This window comes from Salmo salar, chromosome ssa28, assembly GCF_905237065.1.
Source record: "Salmo salar chromosome ssa28, Ssal_v3.1, whole genome shotgun sequence".
NCBI classification, from domain to species: domain Eukaryota; kingdom Metazoa; phylum Chordata; class Actinopteri; order Salmoniformes; family Salmonidae; genus Salmo; species Salmo salar.
The window spans coordinates 16,245,683-16,267,985 of NC_059469.1; the positions used below are offsets into that span (position 1 = coordinate 16,245,683).

At 49.3% G+C, this 22,303-nt stretch overlaps 1 protein-coding gene across 1 annotated transcript in view; it reads right to left on the bottom strand.

Annotated features, from left to right (window-relative positions):
* Positions 1 to 22,303, bottom strand: part of bahcc1b (BAH domain and coiled-coil containing 1b) — a 76,924-nt gene that overhangs the window by 14,716 nt on the left and 39,905 nt on the right. The window contains 11 exon segments of the mRNA XM_014179744.2: positions 1,725 to 1,907; positions 2,047 to 2,282; positions 7,317 to 7,558; positions 8,105 to 8,271; positions 12,302 to 13,216; positions 14,307 to 14,646; positions 17,996 to 18,189; positions 19,210 to 19,359; positions 19,525 to 19,821; positions 20,054 to 20,096; positions 20,098 to 22,256. Of these exon segments, the coding sequence (XP_014035219.2) occupies positions 1,725 to 1,907; positions 2,047 to 2,282; positions 7,317 to 7,558; positions 8,105 to 8,271; positions 12,302 to 13,216; positions 14,307 to 14,646; positions 17,996 to 18,189; positions 19,210 to 19,359; positions 19,525 to 19,821; positions 20,054 to 20,096; positions 20,098 to 22,256 (4,926 nt within the window).

A 22,303-nucleotide genomic window follows, 5' to 3' on the forward strand; every position in this document is an offset into this window, starting at 1 on the left:
AAAAATGACTGTATAAAATAAATAATGCAAATACTGAGGTATATTGTATGTTCCATTTTTGGGGGGTACATTATTGTCTTTTATACTAATACAATTGCTCAGAGAAAGAGATTTTGTTTAACAAGTAATAAATGTTTCTCTCAAAAAGGTAGGGGTAAAAATGATTGACCTCACCTTCCGAGGATAACGGCACTGAGCCTTTTTCTAGAAGGTTTTATGAGTTGGAGAACACATTGGGAGGGATCTTAGACCATTCCTCCATACAGAATCCTTTCAGATCCTCGATATCCTTAGTCTGCCCTTATGAACAGCCCTCTTCAATTCAAACCACAGGTTTTCAATGGGTTTCAAGTCCGAAGACAGATGGCCATTGCAAAATGTTGATTTTTGTGGTCAATTAATCATTTCTTTGTGGATTTTGATGTGTGTTTGGGGTTATTGTCTTGCTGGAAGATCCACTTGCGGCCAAGTTTCAGCCTCCTGGCAGAGCCAACCAGGTTTTTGGCTAAAATATCCTGGTACTGAGTAAAGTTCATGATGCCGGTGACCTTTAAAAGGGCCCATCAAAGCTCCACCACCATGTTGTACTGTATGTATGGGGTTATTTTCTTCTCATGCATTCTCACCTGGACACCCAAACCCACCACTGGTGTCCATGGCCAAATACCTCTATTTTCATGTCATCCAACAAATGTAAACACCTGGAGTTTGCTCAACAGTATTGGCACTTGGATTGGAATCAGTGCTTTGGTCAGATGATATGAAAATAGAGATCTTTGGCCACGCACACCAGTGTGGGTTTGGTGTCAAAATGAGAATGCATGAGCAGAAAAGAACCCCTAGGTATTGAAAGGTATTGAAAGATATTGAAAACAGTGGTGCCAATAAACAAAAAAAGTATTACTTGTTAAACAAAATCTCTTTCTCTTAGCAATTATATTAGTATAAAATAATATAACTTCCCAATTTTTTTTACCATATATCGCGGTATTTGAACTATTTATTTTATACAGTAATTTTTGCGGTCAAGGAAACCCAATAGCTATCTCTCTTTCTCATGCACAGACAAGCATAAGCACACACACACACGTACTGTGCACACAAATAATCACGCACGCACCCATGCAAACACGCAATCCCACATGCACATATACACACACAGATCAGATCTTTATTGGCAGCTGTGGGTGGCTTACTGGGGGTCGTGTCGGGTGTCGACACGCTGCTGACACACTTGTCACTTACTCAGTGTTCTCGTCAACACTCTCTCACACACACACACATCACAAACACTTCGCTGCCTGCGAGGGGACAGGCAGATAGTGGCAAAAACACACACACACACACACACACACACATACACACACACAGGACCTAATCAAATGACAGACATTGGGACACTTCCCTTTATTTCTATGAAATGTTCATTTGAGATTATTGAGGAAAGGGGGACATTGTGTCTCTACTGGTTGGATTGAGGGGGGGGGTGTGACATTCTAAAAGAGGCGATAGCGAGGGTCACGTTACAGCGCGGGTTTGGGGCCCGCATGCCAGTGGGCAGCCGTTAACGGTTTTAATGGTGTGACAGACGAGCCGGGAAGTGAGAGGAGGCCACCGTGATGGGAGACATCTCACTCACTTACACACACTCTCACACACACTCACACATTCACACACACTCACACACACACAGCTGGGAGACATCTCACTGAGACGTAACTCACCCTGGCCGGAGGTCTCGCTGTTGCTCTTCCCCTCGTTCACTTCCTGGTTCACAGAGGCCTCGCCCACTCTGCGGAGGACTCTGGTCGATGGTCCGCCCAGTTTGACCTTTGGCCGACCTCTCCTCCTCCTCCTCACCCCCTGATTGGGCACCCAGTCCTGCTTGGCACTGGATGTATTGGCTGCTGGGTGGACATGGAGACATGGGTGTGTTAGTGTCAGGGAGAGTATGAGGTACAAGGTACAAGGTTTACCTGTGTGTGTGTGCCTGTGTGTATGTGTACATACATGTGTGCATGTGTGGAGTGCATGTGTGTGTTTTACCTGTGTCACTCTCTCTGCAGTTTGCGTGGGCTCCAGGTCTGGGGTCCACTCTGTGGCGGTGCATGCCCCCTGATGGTGCACCTCTCTGGGCCACAGCCTTCTGCTTCAGCTGGGTCACCCTCCGTGCTAGTCTGGAGCTCAGGCTGGGACGACCTCTCCTCCTCTTGAGGAAGCCATGATTGGTCATCCTCTTCCTCCGTTTCTCTCCACCCCCTTCTGCTTCCTCATCCGCCGCCCTAAAACAAATGAAGAAGAGAGAGAGATGGATTCTATAAAAGGGGGAAAGATGGAGAGGTGCAAACAGAAAGGCTAAAGAAGATCAAAGAAAAGGTAACAGGTCATGTCTTCCTGCCCTCTCTCTCACGCTCTCTCTCTCTCTTTTTCCCTTCTGCTTTCTCTTTCTTTCACCCTTTTTTCCCTTCTCTCTCCTTTGATGAGTAGAGAGAGGGGGAGGGGGGGTTATTTTCCCGTACGGAGGCTGTTTGGAAGAGAAAGCATTCTGTCGGTAAACTCTGAAATATCCAAGAGGAGTGTGAATATGAGACCCTGCTGAATCACACCAAGAAAGTGGGAGAAATAGCTGGCGAGACAGCTACTGAAGAAAAACAGAGCGAGAGAGAGAGGGGGGATGGGGAGAGTTGGAGGGAGCAAAAGAGAGAGAGCTAACAAAAGAGAGCACACAGAGCGAGAGTATGAGAAAGCGAGAGAGAGAGAGAGAGAGAGAGAGAGAGAGAGAGAGAGGGAGAGGGAGAGGCGAGGCAGTCTCAGGGGAGTCTGTCCATTGACCTGCGCTCCAGGGCTGGATCGATAAACACTAACCTCTATTGAACACCACTCTTCTCTCTACCTCTTTTCTCTCTCTCTCTCTTCATCTCCTCTCTCTCTCTCTCCCCAGTCTCTCTCTTTCTCTTTCTGTCTCCGTTTCTCTCTCTTTATCTCTCAAAGTGCACACACACACACGCACACGCACACACACACACAACACACACACACACACACACACAACACACACATACACACACACACACACACACACATACACATACACACACACACAACACACACATACACACACACACACACACACACACCGCTGTGAGCAGCTGGTGTCTGAGGCAGGTGAATCCTATATTCCCACAGAGTGCTCAGCATCTCCCTTCACGAAAAGGAGAGGGAGGGAGGAGGGAGATAGATTTGGGGAAGGAGCGGAGTAAAGAGAGAAGGGAGGGAGAGGAGAGGAAAAGAGAGGGAGGGAGGAGGGAGATAGATTTGGTGAAGGAGCGAAGTAAAGGGAGAAGGGAGGGAGAGGAGAGGAAAAGAGAGGGAGATTTTAGAAGATAAAGCAGGGAATGAGTGGAGGAAAGGAGGAGCATGAAAAAGAGGAGGGGAAGATAGGATTTGTAATGTGAAACCTGAGAGAAATACGAGGTGGTCTAGTTGGTCATTTCAGACAAATACAAAACTTTTCTGCTGAAGTTAAGATCTACAGAGAAGCCATCCACTGGGCTCAGTCATCAATTTAACACCTATTCCAAGTTGGTTTAACGTAATTTCATTATAATTACTTGGAAACAATGTTGATTCAACCAGTGTGTGCCCAGTGGGCAGCTTCCTGAAAACCCCTAAACTGCCCCTAACAAACTCCCACGTCCCCCATACCCATCTCCCACATCAACCCTCCATGGCCCAGCCTTAACCTGTCTGTCACCATCACCCCTTACCACTCCTTTCAACCTTTGACCTTTTGACCTCCAGTCAGCTCTAAGCCCCAGCGTTAGCCCCCCTGTCAGTGTGTAACGGCAGTCAGTTGATGTAGAATAACGTAAATCCACAGAGAATAGTAATTGGAGAAAAAAATCATTACAGTTACATATCGGGATATTCTTTTTGACGATATATCGCATCATATCGTTTTGACAATATTGCAATATTATTTTTGTTCTGGTTGGCTGTACCTGCACCAAAACTCCAGTATTTTTCCTTCATAGCTTGTTCTCCATTTTCTTTTTAAATATAGCTTGCCAGCTTGTAGTCCTAAAAATCTGAAATGAGTTACATCTTGTTCGTTCAGCTATTCCTATGGGAAAATGAATGGGAAAAGAATATGGTTTTGGGGTAAACGCCGAAAATAAGGTCTGAGGTTAACACAGGCTTAAGATATCTTCTACGTTTTATTCTGTGGGATATTATCAGTCAGTTAACATGACCTTTATGAATTAGGAAGCCTTTATGTCCTCGTTTTGATTACATAAATCCTTCAAAATTAACTTAAAGTGACGTAGCTGGTGAAGATTATCTCATAGAACAAAACGTATAAGATCTCCTAAACCTGTGTTAACCACAGACCTTTTTTTTCAGCGTTTATCCAAAAACCCAATAGAAACTCCATTCATTTTCCCATAGGCTTTGTTCAACGAACCATGGCGGAGTTAGTGCCTTCAAAAAGACGCCATTACTATTGCTCTCTATAGGGAGACAATTTGTTTTCAGCACTTTTATTTCCATGACTGATCAAAACTAGTTTTCTCCTGCTCTCTCTCGTCCCTCTGCAGCAGACATACGGTGAGCAATATGTTTGGAACATCAAATCGCAATAAAATCACATATAGAATCACAATGCATATCGTAATAGCACCAAAGCATGGAGATGATATCATAACGTGAGGTCCCAGCCCTAACAGAGTATTAAATGACAATAACAGCACCCTTCCCCCCTTTCCTCTCTCCAACACCTCTGTCAACAGGTACTGCCCCCAACAGACCAGTCGCTAGAGACATTTCTACCTCTTGCAGCTCTCCCTCACTCCCCCCCTGTCTCTCTGAGATGAAGGAATACACTATTGATACCACGTTCATTAATTAAGACAGAAAAAACACCCTGTCACATACCAGCCAGCTCCAGTAATTAAACGAATATGTCTGTGTGTGTGTCGTCTATGCATTTATCTGTGCAGCATGTAAAATCATGCAATGTGTGGATGTGTTTTTGTGAGTGTGTGTGTGTGTGTGTGTTTTGTCATTTTTCATTAGTTCGTTGTAATCAGTGTGGTAACCGTGATAAACCTTGAGTTTGTTTAATCAGTTTATCAGAGCGAGGGGAACTCGCACTATCAGAGGTGGAGCACAGCCAGAAAACACATTCATCAATATGATGACTTAACACTGGAATGTAACACTGTGTGTGTGTGTGTGTGTGTGTGTGTGTGTGTGTGTGTGTGTGTGTGTGTGTGTGTGTGTGTGTGTGTGTGTGTGTGTGTGTGTGTGTGTGTGTGTGTGTGTGTGTGTGTGTGTTTGAGAGAGAGCATGTGTAGGGCATTAGGGGGTTTGCTTTGTAATCGTGTGTGTGTGTGTGTGTGTGTGTGTGTGTGTGTGTGTGTGTGTGTGTGTGTGTGTGTGTGTGTGTGTGTGTGTGTGTGTGTGTGTGTGTGTGTGTGTGTGTGTGTGTGTGTGTGTGTGCGTGCATGCCTTTGTGAATGCCTGCCTGCCTGCGTGCTCAAGTGTATGTGTTAGAAGAAGAGGTTGGTGAGTCATTCATCACTGTGATAAGTTTACATGGGGACTTTGTCCAGCCATATTAATATGTGCTGAGGGTGAGAGGGAGTCAGGACATAATCAATGGTGGTGATAAATATGATTAAATGTGATTAATGATGATTAATGAGTCTCTCCTCTGAGCTGATTAATCTATTAACTCCTCTCATTTAGAAACCACACCGGGTTTACTACCAGGTTCACACACACACACACACACACACACACACACACACACACACACACACACACACACACACACACACACACACACACACACACACACACACACACACACGTACTGAGCATGTGTGTGTGTGTGTGTGTGTGTGTGTGTGTGTGTGTGTGTGTGTGTGTGTGTGTGTGTGTGTGTGTGTGTGCGAGCGAGAGAGAGATAGCAGTTCCTCCACTCAGCAGTAGCAGTTCCTCTCATAAAGATTCTCAACAAGGTTCATCTCAGGGAACAATACTTTATTGAAAACCATATAAGTACAGTAAATATACACTATATATGCAAAGGTTTGTGGACACCCCTTCAAATTAGTGGATTCGGCTTTTCCAGCCACACCCGTTGCTGACAGGCATATAAAATCGAGCACACTGCCATGCAATCTCCCTAGACAAACATTGGCAGTATAATGGTCTTACTGAAGAGCTCAGTGACTTTCAACGTGGCACCGTCATAGGATGACACCTTTCCAAGTCAGTTCATCAAATTTCTGCCATGCTAGAGCTGCCACGGTCAACTGTACGTGCTGTTATTGTGAAGTGGAAACGTCTAGGGGCAACAACGGCTCAGCCATGAAGTGGTAGACCACACAAACTCACAGAACGGGACTGCTGAATGCTGAAACGTGTAGCACATAAAAATAATCTGTCCTCGGTTGCAACACTCACTACTGAATTTCAAACTGCCTCTGGAAGCAACGTCAGAACAAGAACTGTTTGTCTGGAGCTTCATGAAATGGGTTTCCATGGCCGAGCAGCCGCACACAAGCCTAAGATCACCATGCGCAATGCCAAGCGTCGGCTGGAGCAGTGTAAAGCTCACCACCATTGAACTGGAGCAGTGGAAACACGTTCTCTGGAGTGGTGAATCACGCTTCACCATCTGGCAGTCCGATGGACGAATCTGGGTTTGGCAGATGCCAGGAGAACGCTACCTGCCCGAATGCATTGTGCCAACTTAAAAGTTTGGTGGAGGAGGAATAATGGTCTAGGGCTGTTTTTCATGGTTCCAGTGAAGGGATAGCTTAATGCTGCAGCATACAATGACATTTTAGACGATTCTGTGCTTGCAACTTTGTGGCAACAGTTTGGGGAAGGCCGTTTCCTGTTTCAGCATGACAATGCTCCAGTGCACAAAGCGAGGTCCACACAGAAATGGTTTGTCGAGAAAGGTGTGGACGAACTTGACTGGCCTGCACAGAGCCCTGACTTCAACCCCATAGAACACCGTTGGGATGAATTGGAACGCCGACTGCGAGCCAGGCCTAATCGCCCAACATCAGTGCCCGACCTCACTAATGCTCGTGGCTGAATGGAAGCAAGTCCACGCAGCAATATTCTAATGTCTAGTGGAAAGCCTTCCCAGAAGAGTGGAGGCTGTTATGGCAGCAAAAGGGAGACCAACTGAATGTTAATGCCCATGATTTTGGAATGAGATGTTCGACGAGGTGTCCACATACTTTTGGTCATGTAGTGTATCTGGATAGAAGAACCCCTGCGGAGACACTCACCTGAGTCTCTTGGGACCATCTGAGGCGCTGGGACCGGGGGTAGACTTGCGTTTCCGGGGGCGACCAGGTCGTCTGCGAACAGGGCTGTGAGAGGTGTCTGCTTTCTGGTGGTCATGTTTTCTCTGCAGCTTGGCTAACTCTCTCTGTTTCTCTTTGTAACGTCTCTGGATCTCCGCTAGCTGCACTCGCATCGCTAGCTCCGCCTCATCCATCGTCTCCATGGCAGCCTTCACTGGACACACCTGCAATACAGACAGACATTAAATATATAGTAGACTGTAAATGGACTGTACCGTGTGTCGTTCAGAGAGATCACTTCAGATTCAAGTTGAAATATTACGTTTTTGCAGGTCCCTAGGACGTCGGGAGACGCCGTCAAAACCATCCACTAAGGGCAAAAATATAGCTCATGTGCCTAAATACAGGACGTCGCCACTAGGGGCAACGGTGAGTGCTATTACAATCAAGTAGGCATGGGTTTTGCTGGGGTTTGTGGACATGGGTGGTGGATGGGTGTAATCTGCGAGCTCCGGCGGTTGCGTGTTCAATCCCAGTGATAAGCACTCATGTTTGCAACTTCGAAATTTGACGTTTGGAGCAACTTTGAAATTTGACGTTTGGAGAAACGTGGAAAAACGTCTCATTCTGCAGTGAAACTGTGCGAGCTTGTTGGTGTTGTGTATCTGTGTGTATGTATATACCGTTCATACTGTGCATTATAAGTATAAGTGTGTTCAGTTCTATGTGAATGTATACAGTTCTATGTATGTTTTGGCATACACACATACCGGCTCGTGGCGAGGCATCCAGCTGCATTTCCGTCGCAGGTTGAGGGTCCTTCTGACGCTACACTGCTGCCCCTCCCCCGTCCCTGTAGCTCCTCCCCCCAGCTCCAGACTGCGGGCCGCAGCCAGGGTCGCCAGGCTATGCAGGTCAAAGGTCAAAACATCCTCACCTAAAAAAGAGAGAGGAAAAACATTACTTCTTTCTGGTGTGAAAATAAAAAATAAAAAAAAGTGGTGTGAAAATAATATGACATGATTTGTCCTATTGCTGCCCCCTAAACAAGTGATTTACAAGCTAACTTATAGCCTTCACACCCACACCCACACCCACACCCATGCACGCAGGACCACACACTCACTCATCGGCTGAGTGAGAGGGAAAGAGGTAGACGGACAGAGAAAAAGAAGGAGGGAGAGTGCTAAAGGAGTGCTGTCTCTCCATCTATCACTGTCATTAACTCTGTCATTGTCACCGCCTGCAGATCAACTAGAATATTCATGAGGGACGAGCCACCCCAGACACACACACACACACACACACACACACACACACACACACACACACACACACACACACACACACACACACACACACACAGGCTGAGCTGCACAGACACAGTCATATTGCTGCGTGCAAGAGAAAAGAAGAGAGAGAAGAAGGAGAGAGACGATGATAAAGACAAAGGGAGGGAGGTAAGGAGGGGGTGAAGGGAGGATGAGGCAGAGGAGGGAGGGAGGTAAGGAGGGGGTGAAGGGAGGATGAGGCAGAGGAGGGAGGGAGGTAAGGAGGGGGTGAAGGGAGGACGAGGTAGAGGAGGGAGGGAGGTAAGGAGGGGGTGAAGGGAGGACGAGGTAGAGGAGGGAGGGAGGTAAGGAGGGGGTGAAGGGAGGACGAGGTAGAGGAGGAAGGGAGGTAAGGAGGGGGTGAAGGGAGGATGAGGCAGAGGAGGGAGGGAGGTAAGGAGGGGGTGAAGGGAGGACGAGGTAGAGGAGGGAGGGAGGTAAGGAGGGGGTGAAGGGAGGACGAGGTAGAGGAGGGAGGGAGGTAAGGAGGGGGTGAAGGGAGGACGAGGTAGAGGAGGGAGGGAGGTAAGGAGGGGGTGAAGGGAGGATGAGGCAGAGGAGGGAGGGAGGTAAGGAGGGGGTGAAGGGAGGACGAGGCAGAGGAGGGAGGGAGGTAAGGAGGGGGGTGAAGGGAGGACGAGGCAGAGGAGGGAGGGAGGTAAGGAGGGGGTGAAGGGAGGACGAGGCAGAGGAGGGAGGGAGGGAGGTAAGGAGGGGGTGAAGGGAGGACGAGGCAGAGGAGGGAGGGAGGTAAGGAGGGGGTGAAGGGAGGGAGGTAAGGAGGGGGTGAAGGGAGGACGAGGTAGAGGAGGGAGGGAGGTAAGGAGGGGGTGAAGGGAGGACGAGGTAGAGGAGGGAGGGAGGTAAGGAGGGGGTGAAGGGAGGACGAGGTAGAGGAGGAAGGGAGGTAAGGAGGGGGTGAAGGGAGGATGAGGCAGAGGAGGGAGGGGAGGTAAGGAGGGGGTGAAGGGAGGACGAGGTAGAGGAGGGAGGGAGGTAAGGAGGGGGTGAAGGGAGGACGAGGTAGAGGAGGGAGGGAGGTAAGGAGGGGGTGAAGGGAGGACGAGGTAGAGGAGGGAGGGAGGTAAGGAGGGGGTGAAGGGAGGATGAGGCAGAGGAGGGAGGGAGGTAAGGAGGGGGGGTGAAGGGAGGACGAGGCAGAGGAGGGAGGGAGGTAAGGAGGGGGTGAAGGGAGGACGAGGCAGAGGAGGGAGGGAGGTAAGGAGGGGGTGAAGGGAGGACGAGGCAGAGGAGGGAGGGAGGGAGGTAAGGAGGGGGTGAAGGGAGGACGAGGCAGAGGAGGGAGGGAGGTAAGGAGGGGGGTGAAGGGAGGGAGGTAAGGAGGGGGTGAAGGGAGGACGAGGCAGAGGAGGGAGGGAGGGAGGTAAGGAGGGGGTGAAGGGAGGACGAGGCAGAGGAGGGAGGGAGGTAAGGAGGGGGTGAAGGGAGGGAGGTAAGGAGGGGGTGAAGGGAGGACGAGGCAGAGGAGGGAGGGAGGTAAGGAGGGGGTGAAGGGAGGACGAGGCAGAGGAGGGAGGGAGGTAAGGAGGGGGTGAAGGGAGGACGAGGCAGAGGAGAAGCAATAAGAGGCAAGGTGTTTATTGAGATATCTATTTATTCTCCTACATCTCCTCATTACCGACATGGACACAATCCAATTTACCCTACAGGAGGAGAGAGGAGGAGGGCGAGAAAGGGGACTGAAGTCTTCTGAGAAGGAGAACGAGAGAGAAGGGGAAGACGGAGAGGGAGCGAGAGATCGAGAGAGAGAGTAAGAGGGGAAGAGAGGGTGGCATTGCAAGAGAAAGAAGGAGAAGATAGAGGGAGGGAAGGCGAGTGAGGCTAGACGACAGAGCAGAAGAGAAGAGAGATGGGCAATAGAGGAGAAAGAGAGAGAAAGGGATCGGTCTGCTAGGCCAAAAGGAAGCAGTGTCTGGTTTTACTACAGACCCACTCAGAGCTGGACCACTGGAGCTGAACGGCTATTCACTGACAATATTAAAAACCTGTGTGTGTGTACCTGAGCTCAAACCATAGAACAGGCAGGGTACACAGAATATATTAAAAGAGAGGAAGGCAGGGAGAAATAATAGAAAGGAAGGGATGGATGGATGGATGGAGAGAAAGAGTGTGAATGAAAGAATGAGCAAATGCATAAATATATAAATGAATGAACCATTCCCAGAGAGAGAGAGAGAGACAGAGAGAGAGAGAGAGAGAGAGAGAGAGAGAGAGAGAGAGAGAGAGAGAGAGAGAGGAAGGGTGTAAGAGGCAGAGAACGAAAGGGAGTGAGGGATAGGAGAGAGGAGTAGAGGGATGTATCTCTCCTGTCCTGGAGTGGAGTCTCGTCTGTCAGACCTCTGGGCCAATGAGAGGCTCTGGTTACCCCTGACTGGATGACATCACAGGCCTAGTTTAGCCTCCCCAAGGGCGGCAGCCACAGATAGATGCCTTGCGCCTGCCCGCCACACACACACACACACACACACACACACACACACACACACACACACACACACACACACACACACACACACACACACACACACACACACACACACACACACAAGCAGGTGTAAACACACACAGACACGCACATGAAATCACACATACACACAGCTGTGCTGCGCGTTATAATTTTTTGCACTTATTAATTCTGTCATCAGGGCTTGCTAAGGAAGGATTTACACAGAAGATTACATCGCTTTTTATAAATGAAAAAAAAGGGGGGGGCGGCAAATGGAGAAAAGCGCAGCCAGTGTGGTGAAGAGAAACACAGATGCTGATGGAGTGTAACAGGGATTCATCTGGGATTACTTAACAGCTTACACACACACACACACACACAAACACGCACGCACACGTAAATAAAAACACGTTCTCTCAGAGGGAAAAGAGGAATGGTTTAAAGAAGAAGTGTTTTAAACAAGAGCTTCTAATTAGCCAAGCCACACTCCAGAGCCTGAGGGAGGGAGGGAGGGAGGGAGGGAGGGAGGGAGGGAGGGAGGGAGGGAGGGAGGGAGGGAGGGAGGGAGGGAGGGAGGAGGGAGGGAGGAGGGAGGGAGGGAGGGAGGGAGGGATGAGACACTTATACTTTTGTATTGTGTTTCTTTCTTTCTCCTATCTATCCCTTTCCCCTCTCCTCCTCCCTCCTTTTGCCCCCTACCACTCCAAACTCCTCTCCCTCACCACCACATCTCCTCCCCCAGGGAAACATTTGATCTTTGGACTTGAACAGAGGCTCTAAGAGAACAGAGGAAGGAAGCTGGACAGTCAGTGGGGACGTTTTGTGTGTGTGTGTGTGTGTGTGTGTGTGTGTGTGTGTGTGTGTGTGTGTGTGTGTGTGTGTGTGTGTGTGTGTGTGGCATGCACATCTGGGTTCCACACTCAGTTCTCCCATCTCTGTTTCTCTCTTTGCTCCTCTGTATTTCTGTCTCTGCATGTCTGTGTGTGTGTGTGTGTGTGTGTGTGTGTGTGTGTGTGTGTGTGTGTGTGTGTGTGTGTGTGTGTGTGTGTGTGTGTGTGTGTGTGTGTGTGTGTGTGTGTGTGTGTGTGTGTGTGTGTGTGTGTGTGTGTGTGTGTGGTGTGTGTGTGTGTGTGAATGTGTGTGCTCTCACACATTCTCTATCCACTCACTTCCTGTCTCTCTCTCCTTCTCCCTGTTCCTCTGCAGTATCCCCAGCTCAGCCAACTCTCCCAGGATCTCCATGCCTCGGTGTGGGAGTGGGCACGGGGCGGGCAGGAGTGTATTGGAGGGGGGCACAGGGGGGTAGCAGGCATCCCGGGTGGCACACAACGCTGCGGCAATAAGAAGCTCCAGACTCCAGATGCAGGGATCATCACTGAGGGTGAGGGTGGAGGCTGGGGTTGGGGCTGGAGAGGTCCGTGGGCTGCTTAGTATCTCCACAGAGGCTTCACTCGTACTCATCCTACCTTCCTCCTTCTCTTCCACATCCTTACCCTTCTCTCTCTCCTCCTTCTCCCCATGTCCAGTTAGCTCAAGAGGCAGGGAAACAGTACAATCTGGTAGGTGGTTATTTTTCAACTCTGCTGAACTTTCCTCCTTCTCATCTTTCTTCGCCTGTGCTGGTTGTGGGTCCTTCAAGCCAGCTGGCTGGACCAGGCCGCCCACAGAGACCTCTCCTTTCTGGGCATCCTCAGAAGCAGAGACTGGGGCTAGAGATGGAGCTGGAAGTGTGTCTGGGGATGTGGCTGAGGTTGAAACTTGGGCAGGACACGGCGCCATTTCAGGAGTCTTCACTCCACTGCCAAATAGTGGGGGCTCAGATACTGATTGCCCCTCCACCTCTGCTCCTTCTCGTTCCCTTTCTACAACTCCACTAGATTCTACAACTTTACACCCGTTCTCCTTCTTCTCTGTTTTCGCCTCCTCATCCTCCACAATCCTCACGGTGTGTGGACGGGGCTTAGGGCAGGGCTCAGCTGGCTCCACCTCCAGATCAGCATGTTCAGTCAATCGGGCCTCCTCTGGGGAAGGACCAGCCTTGTAACCCATGGTGATTTCTGGATAGGTGTAACTTGGCGGTAGATCTGAGAGACAGAAAGAAAAGAAACTCCTTTAGTCAAGAGTGACTAATAATCAATCAATCATTCAATCAATAAGGCAACAGAGCTTTAGTTGAGGAAGCATTGATACAGCAAGTGGAGTCTATAGGCAGTAAGAAATAGGGCATCCCAGCAGCAGCAGTGTGCGCATCTAGGCTATATGTCCGTGTGTATGTGTAGAGGATATTGATGACACCCTGCTGCCTGGCTGGGATTGCAGTGCCGACCCTGTCACCCCACAACTCTGTTATTGATGGTATCCCTCCGCCCCCTGACAACGCCGCCAGATGAATGCATATCCTTCCGCCTGCTGTCTTTCAAGGACCTCTGAAGGATAAGGAGGGACTATCAGAAATGTTTCTGACCTCGCTCATATATAGTACACACACACACGCACCACACACATTCAACACACACATGCACAAACACGCACACACACACACTCAAAGACACAGACTAGGGTCCATCCTTGCTTCAAACGTTCTTTGCAGAATCAAAGAATAACAGGCTTCACAGACCAAGTATTCTTATCTTTCCTGCAGCATCTTCATCTCTCAACGTCTCTGGTACTATCTGTTCTTCTTCTTTTCCATATCCTTCTTTCACCAATTCTATATAAATGTTTCTTTCTCCCTCTACTCCTCTCGCTCTCTTGCTTTCTCTCTCACACACATTCTCGCTCTATCTCCTCCTATTTCCCTCTCCCTCCCTCCTCCTCCTCAATCTCAGTAGTAAATGGAGGCTGGTACAGACTCTAACCTTGGGAACTGATGAAATGTTCCAGTGCTTCTCCTCTCTCCACCACAGAGCAGAGGGAATCAGGGATAAGGCCGCTATGTGTCTCTCGGTTTATTAGTTGGTGTTGATGAATACTATATCAGAAATAAAGACACAGTGCAAGAGAACGTGCCAGAGACTAAAGCTCAAGTGTTTGTCACAGTGTGGTGCATATTTGTGAGTAGAATGAAGAATGGGAGAGAGTGGGGATAAAGTTCGTAGGCTACTTGCGTGTGACAGGGTCAGAGTGCACCAGGAAACATACAGCTCAGACATCAGTCCATCAATCCAAACTCACCTGGCTCTAAGGATTGTGGGTAATCCTGAGGCGGCTGCCCCTCTCCTCTTTCCCCTCTTTCCGCTCCTTTCAACAGGTGTGAGGGGGCGGGGCTTAGAGCTGGGGATCTCGGGGCTGCAGCCGCAGGGCTGGGGGCGGGATTTAAACGGTTCTGGGGGTGTGTTCTCCTGGAAGGGGAGTTGCAGCAGGGTGCTTGGCGACTGCTGGGACACACCCCCTGGGAGGGAGGGGTGGTCTTGGAGGGAGGGGTATGGGAGAAGGGCTTAGCAGCACGGGAGGTTCTCGAAGTGTCGTGGAGAGGAGGGTCGTCGATGGTGATAGTGGTGTCCTCTGCCTTCCTCTGTAGGGGCGGGGGGACGAAAGGGGGGGGGACAGAGAGGGGAAAGAAGTTCAATCTATTTTGAGCCTTAAAGAATAGCCACATACTGTATTCCTTAAAAACCCTGACCATTTGTGATGTGTGTGTCAGCTGTTTATTCACCCACACGCAATTGCTAATAATCCACGATTTTGCCCTAGAACAGGGCCGTTGTCCTAGAACAGGGTCGTTGCCCTAGAACAGGGTCGTTGTCCTAGAACAGGGTCGTTGCCCTAGAACAGGGTTGTTGCCCTAGAACAGTATTTTTTTGCCCTAGTACTACACAGCTGACTCAAATAATCAACTCATTATCAAGTTTTGATTATATGTATCAGCTGTGTAGTGCTAGGGCAAAAACCAAAACGTGCACCCAGGGGGAACCCCAGGACCCAGTTTGGGAAACACTGCCCTAAAAGACAAAATAATGTAATAAATCGATAGAATAAATGATTCAATCTAATTGACATCGGTAAAGTATGTTTTGTCTTTCCTCTTTCCTCTCTGCTTCCCTCGTGCAGCAAAGACGTTTAGGGACCAGGGAGAAAATGCAATAACCCTCCAGAAAGCTCCTGTTCCAGAGTAAAAATTCACATTCGTTGTATAATTATTCTGCAAGAGTTAATATTATATTAGGTTATGTGAAAGGTTATAGACCTACAGTCAGTGTCCAGATTTCAGTTAGGCTATTATTCCATCCATTTAACCCATCTGAACAGTAGCCTACAGTTCCCTTGATGTGCCATTTTAAAGTCCTGTCTTATGACTTTGAATTTGTATTGTGCCTCACAATCATCCCACATAACATAGCCGGCACTGTTTTCATCCTCTTTTGCCACTCCACCAAATCTTTCCCAAGCATTAGAATACTGTTCTGGCCCTCCTTCTATTTATTTTCAACTCTCCATTTCGCAGCTTTCCTCTTATTGAATTAAACTCCAACATTGTACTTTTTACCTTAGTGGATCGACGTTAACATTTTCTGCCCACGTTCCCAAAAGCATTTTGGCAATTGCCGTGTATTTGGAGCACTACAGCTAGGCTCTATAGTTTAGGCTTGGGCTACGTACTAACACCAGATACAAATAATGAAAGAAGAACCTCAATGCACAAGAATTATATACAATACCAGTCAAAAGTTTGGACACACCTACTCATTCAAGGATTTTTCTTTATTTTTGCTATTTTCTATATTGTATAATAATTGTGAAGACATCAACACTATGAAATAACACATATGGAATCATGTAGTAACCAACAATTTTTTTAACCAATTCCAATATATTTTTGATTTTAGATTCTTCAAAGTAGCCTCCCTTTGCCTTGATGACTGCTTTGCACACTCTTGGCATTCTCTCAACCAGCTTCACCTGGAATAGTTTACCAACAGTCTTGAAGGAGTTCCCACATATGCTGAGCACTTGTTGGCTGCTTTTCCTTCACTCTGCAGTTCAACTCATCCCAAACCATCTCAATTGGTTTGATGTCGGGTGATTGCGGAGGCCAGGTCATCTGAATCAGCACTCCATCACTCTCCTTCTTGGTCAAATAGCCCTTACACAGCCTGGAGGTGTGTTGGGCCATTGAAAAACAGATGGGATAGCATATCGCTGCAGAATGCTGTGGTAGCCATGCTGATTACGTGTGCCTTAAATTTTAAATAAATCACTGACAGTGTCACCAGCAAAGCACCCCCACACCATCAAATCTCCTCCTCCATGCTTCACGGTGGGAACCACACATGCAGAGATCATCCCTTTACCTACTCTGCATCTCCCAAAGACATGTCGGTTGGAACCAAAAATCTCTAATTTGGACTCATCAGATCAAAGGACAGATTTCCACCGGTCTAATGTCCATTGCTCATGTTTCTTGACCCAAGCAAGTCTTCTTCTTATTGGTGTCCTTTAGTAGTGGTTTCTTTGCAGCAATTCAACCATGAAGGCCTGATTCAGGAAGTCTCCTCTGAACAGTTGATGTTGAGATATGTCTGTTACTTGAACACTGTGAAGCATTTATTTGAGCTGCAATTTCTGAGGCTGGTAACTCTAATAAACTTATCCTCTGCAGCAGAGGTAACTCTGGGTCTTCCTTTCCTGTGGCGGTCCTCATGAGAGCCAGTTTCACTATAGTGCTTGATGTTTTTGCGATGGCACATGAAATTCTTGAAACTTTCTACATTGTCTGACCTTCATGTCTTATAGTAATGATGGACTGTCGTTTCTCTTTGCCTATTTGAGCTGTTCTTGGGTCTTTTACCAAATAGGGCTATCTTCTGTATACCACCCCTACCTTGTCACAACACAACTGATTGGCTCAAACACATTAAGAAGGAAATAATTTACACAAAGGACCTGTTACCAAGACACAGCTGTTAATTGAAATGTATTCCAGGAACAGTGGGTTAACTGCCTGTTCAGGGGCAGAACAACAGATTTGTACCTTGTCAGCTCAGGGATTTGAACTTGCAACTTTTTGGTTACTAGCCCAATGCTCTAACCACTAGGCTACCCTGCCACCCCTGCTGCTCATGAAGCTGGTTGAGAGAATGCCAAGAGTTTACAAAGCTGTCATCAAGGCAAAGGGTGGCTACTTTGAAGAATCTCAAATATAAAATATATTTTGATTTGTTGAACACTTTTTTGGTTACTACATGATTCCCTGTGTGTTATTTCATAGTTTTGATGTCTTCCCTTTTATTCTACAATGTAGAAAATAGTAAAAATGAAGAAAAACCCTGGAATGAGACTGGTAATGTATTTATGCATTTTTCATGTTTTTTCCCGCTCTTTATTCAACCCGCACACCACCCACCCGACCTTTATCCACACAATATCTCATGACCCACGTGGACTGCGGGTTATGAGTCAGCCCGTGCATCACTACAGACCATCATGTTAGGAACACAATGGGGTTTATTGGGTGAATGCCACAAGCTAGTACAGACATTTCCAGCCAACCAAAGGTCACTGGCAGTCTGCTAGGATCCTTTGTCTCTTGACAAAACGCTTTCTCTTTAAAAATGGCCTGGTTTCCCCCTTTCTCTGTGTTGAAACATCTCTGGCTCTTGTGGTTGAGAATCAACAGTCTACAACTGAATATGCTGAAAATGGTGAAAGCATGAACTCTGGGTTTGTTTCAGCATGTTGTTTCCTAACATCCTGATCTATGTGGGCGTACTGTTAAACAATACGAGTGTTGATCATGGTCAAGGGGGAAACTGCAGTGTAAAAAGCTCATTTGGGCTACTGTAAATGGGAGCAAAAGTCACTGTGTTAAAGAGTATTCTCTCCATTAAAAGTTACACACGAGTGCTGAGAGCGTGTGTGTTTACCTGTGAGAGTGTGTGTTGCCGGTGCATGTGCTCCATGGCCCTGTGTTGTTGCTGGTGGTGCTGATGCTGCAGGGCGTAGAGCTCCTGTTGCCGTAGGAACGGCGAACGGGAGTAAACAGCGTGATGCTGCATGTGGGGGGAGGGACCTCGTGCTGCGTAGACCGAGGGCCACAGAGCTGACTGGTCCATCACATCTAAAGAGAGAGAAAGAGAGAGAGATAGTGGTATTGATGGTGGTATTTTCGGTCTGTTCTGTTCAAATCGATAAAGCGTGATTGAATTTTACTTTCAGAAAGGGACTGAGGGTGTGAGAGAAAGAGAGCGCAAGTAAGAGAGTGTGTGAGTGAGAGCAAGAGAGAGAGAGTAAGGGTGTGTGGAAGCAGCTGTGTTATTTCTGTCAGTGTGGCCTCAGACATCACTCTCTCCCTCTCTCTTTCTCTTTATCTCTCAATTTCTCATGGTGGTGTCTTTATGTGCATGGCAAGACATACATTCCCATATGCCCCACCCCTTCGTGGCTGCCACTGCCGTCGCTGGGAACCTTTGTTCTGTGAGATTAGCCTGAGTGGGCTTATGTTTCCCTGGGGAAGGGTTCAGTGGATGCACTTCCCCTCTCTGTAGGAACTCCTAAGGAGCGAGGCAAGGGAGCAGGCAGATAATTACATTTCACAGCCTGTTTGCAAAAGAGCAGTAACACACACACACACACACACACACACACACACACACACACACACACACACACACACACACAACACAAACATCTGACTCCACCACACCACACACACACACCGCCAAGCTCCACCACATAGGAACACACCAACACACACTCATCCCACACACTGCATCTTTCTCTCTGTGGCTGAACCATGAGAAGCGGTGCCATCTCTCTCCCTGAATTTTAGTATCATTAGCTAATCATAGTAAAATGGTTGGCTAAGTCCCTCTGTCAGAGACTCTGTGTTTTATGGCTCTGTTAATGGGAGAAGATATTCTAATGCCTCCTCTCTGAGTGTAAAGCATTATGCAAGCCATTCTAATGGAGGTTCATCTTTAGCGCTGGCTAACTGGCTGAGTGTGTGTGTGTGTGTGTGTGTGTGTGTGTGTGTGTGTGTGTGTGTGTGTGTGTGTGTGTGTGTGTGTGTGTGTGTGTGTGTGTGTGTGTGTGTGTGTGTGTGTGTGTCGTGGCCTGCATGTGTGTTTGTGTGTCTTACCCAGGTGGTGGTGTGCTCCAGGCTCTGAGGGTAGGACCACCAGGGAGCCAGAGGGGTCCTGGGACAGAGGCAGCACAGGCTGCAGGGGGCTGGGCAGGCCAGGGCCAAACCCTGGGCCCATACTCTGGTGCAGGGCAGCATGGCTCAGACCTGAGAGAGAGAAAACAGAAGATTAGAACATGAACTTTGAGTTTGTTTCAACATGTTATTTCCACACTTCCTGATCCATGTGTAAAAACAGTTTTACAACAATACAAGTGTTTGTCATGGTCTGTGGGGATACTGTATTGAGGAAAACAAGAATGCTCAGCTCACCATATGAATGGCCCATCCAAAGGGAGGGACTTCCAGTCCGCTGCATCCAATGGTGGTGGGCATGAGCAGAAGGGTCTCCACCTAATTGGCTGGCCCCGCCGGGCACCAGAAGGTGAGAGGTCAGGTCACCATGGCAACTGCTGGATGGGTGGATCCTGGCAAACTCCCCTCTCTCCTTGTTTTCCCTGATGAGGAGTTCTCTGTCTCGGTCGAGGTGATGAAGGCTCAGCTGCTCCTCTGTCATCCTCTTTCTCTCTTCTGCCTCCCGGCCCAGCGGGTACACAGAGCGAGACATACCTGGCAACACACACAGTGGGAGAGAGAGGGTTTAGAAAGCAGATCTGGTAACCCTTAAACAAAGCTAGCCTAGCAATGCCATAATTCTTAATAAGTCATGCCAGATTTCTAAACACAACGCAGCTGTTGAAAGAGTTGAAAAAACATTAAAAAAAACATTCCAATACTGAAGCTAAGACTAACATGCGTGCATAAATACAGAGATATACAGATACATAGATCCAGCTCTCACCTTTGATGCTGGGCAGCACCCTGCCCTGTCGGCTGTGTCCTGGGGGGGGTATCAGACGGGCATTGGGGGGGCTCTCTCTGCCGGGCAACCGCCACAGCTATACCCACAGGGGGCTGTCGCACCTCCCCCTCCCCGTGTGTCTCCCCCGCCTCCCTCCCGCCTCTTCCCCCTCCGTCCGTCCTTTCCCCCTCGCTGGTGGACCCTCTCCTAGGGGGTAGGGGCTGTTTGGGGGGATCCTGAGGGGCGCTGGGTCTACCCCCCTTCACTCCCCTCTCGCCCCCTTGCTTCAGGCAGCCCAGCCCCCCGAAGGGACTCCTCTGGGAGAGCAGCAAAGGCTGCTGCGAACTGTAGTTCATTAGGTTCTTCATGGCGCTGCTCTCTCCCTCTGGGTTGGGGGAGGAGTGGGGGTGAGAGGGGTGAGGCGCTGTCATAGACTGCTGTTGGTCATGGGGGTTTTGAGTCCTCTTATCGGGGTAGGACTCTGTGTGGGGGGACATCCTCCTCTCGTCCTCTTGAGGACCTCTCAGTACCCCCCAAGGGTGCAGTGTCGGGGGCGTTTGAACCCCGTACCCCATGACAACACCACCCTCACCATTCTGATTCTGACTCTGCCTACCCCCCTCTCTCCCCCTCTCAGTCCCTGATCCATCAGAACCCGACCCGCTGCCATGACTACTGTGCTGCTGGTGCTTTATCCTAGCAACCTTCTGCCCCACTCTTTGGGCTCTCCCCCCTGACCCACCCTTTCCCTCAGGAGGAGCTGAGTGGGAACAGTCCTGGAAGGGCGGGGTGCTGGCGTAGGGCCCAGTCTTGGTGGCATGGTGCCCAACCCCGGGGTAAGCGCTCTGGGCTTCAAGAGGCAGGGAGGGCCGGTAGACCTCTAGGACCTCCAAGTCTCCCCTGGAAGAAGAGGCCTCTAGGCTGCAGGTGCGAGGCCCGGGCTTGGGGTTAGGGTGGTGGGACTGGGGGTTAGAGGTATGGGGCTGAGGCTGGGATTTGGGCTGGTTGTTCTGGCTGTGGTGGTGTTGGTTGTATTTGTGGTTCTGGTTCCAGTCTGGGGGCTTGTCTGCCTTTCCGTAGCCCAGCTGCTGTTGATGGGGCTGGGGCTGCTGCGTCTGGGACGACGGCTTCCTCTGGCAGTTAGTAGACTGAGGATGATGAGGATTAAGAAGAGAATGAAGACTTTCACTAGACCCTCCTCCTCTTCCTCCTCCTCCGCTCTTCTCTGCCCCTTTTACATCCTTAGCTCCGCTTCCACCCACTCCTCCTCCAGCCCCACGGCAGTCAGGGGACCCCATGTCCCCAAAAGGCCCGACCGAGGGGACGTACGTTGGACCAGAGCCTTTCGCCTCCCTCCCTGATCCTCTGTCTTTAGGGGGGGGGTGAGGGTAAGGGGGGCAGGGGGGAGGGGGGCAGTAGAACTCAGGGTGGGGGTGATGGGGGTGGTGAGGATGGTGGAGCCAGCCCCCTCCCACAGCAGGCCCCATATGTAGTGGTGGAGGAGGGGGCGGGGGCATGGAGTAGGAAGCCATGGCATGGGGGTTGTGGGGTCCCATCATGGCTGCTCGACGCAGGCAGTCTGACGAGGAGGAGGGGACAGTTTCACTTATCCTCATTTCCCCGCTCACGCCCCCTTCCTTGGAGCATCGTCTCGCCCCCCCACTACCACTCCCTTGGGGTCTGTTACCCCCTTCACCTCCACCCCCACAGCTGTTCAGGGACCCGCCCTTGGACCCAGACCCAGAGTCTCCATTGGATAGTTTACTTAGTTGCGCACAGTTAGTCATGTGTTTGGCGCCCTGGTTTAAGGGGTCGTTTCCATGCTTTGCGGGGTCGTCCCTGTATTCTGTGGGCAGGTTGGGGGTTTTGTGTCGGTGGTCCTCCTCACCAATGTGAGTGGGGAGGAAGTGGGGGTGAGAAAGCGCATGAGGCTGATGTTGATGGTGGTGATGATGATGTCGCTCTTTGCTCTCCTGGTGTCTCTCTTTGCTGCTGGATCTCTCTCTCGACACACTCTTTTCCACCATCCCCGGTTCCTTGGAGCTCTTTTGGGATCCCCCTCCCCCTCCTCCTTCCCCAGAGTCTGTTTCTCTGCTGCAGGACCCCAGAGGATGTCCAGGGGCGGTCCTAGACAGTGGCGGAAGGCTGTGATTGGTTGAGAGAAGAGGGGGCTGGGACGGCAGACTTCTCAGATAGAAATGATCTGAAAAGAGAGAAAAATGAATAAAAAATATGTATAAGGTTGCAAAA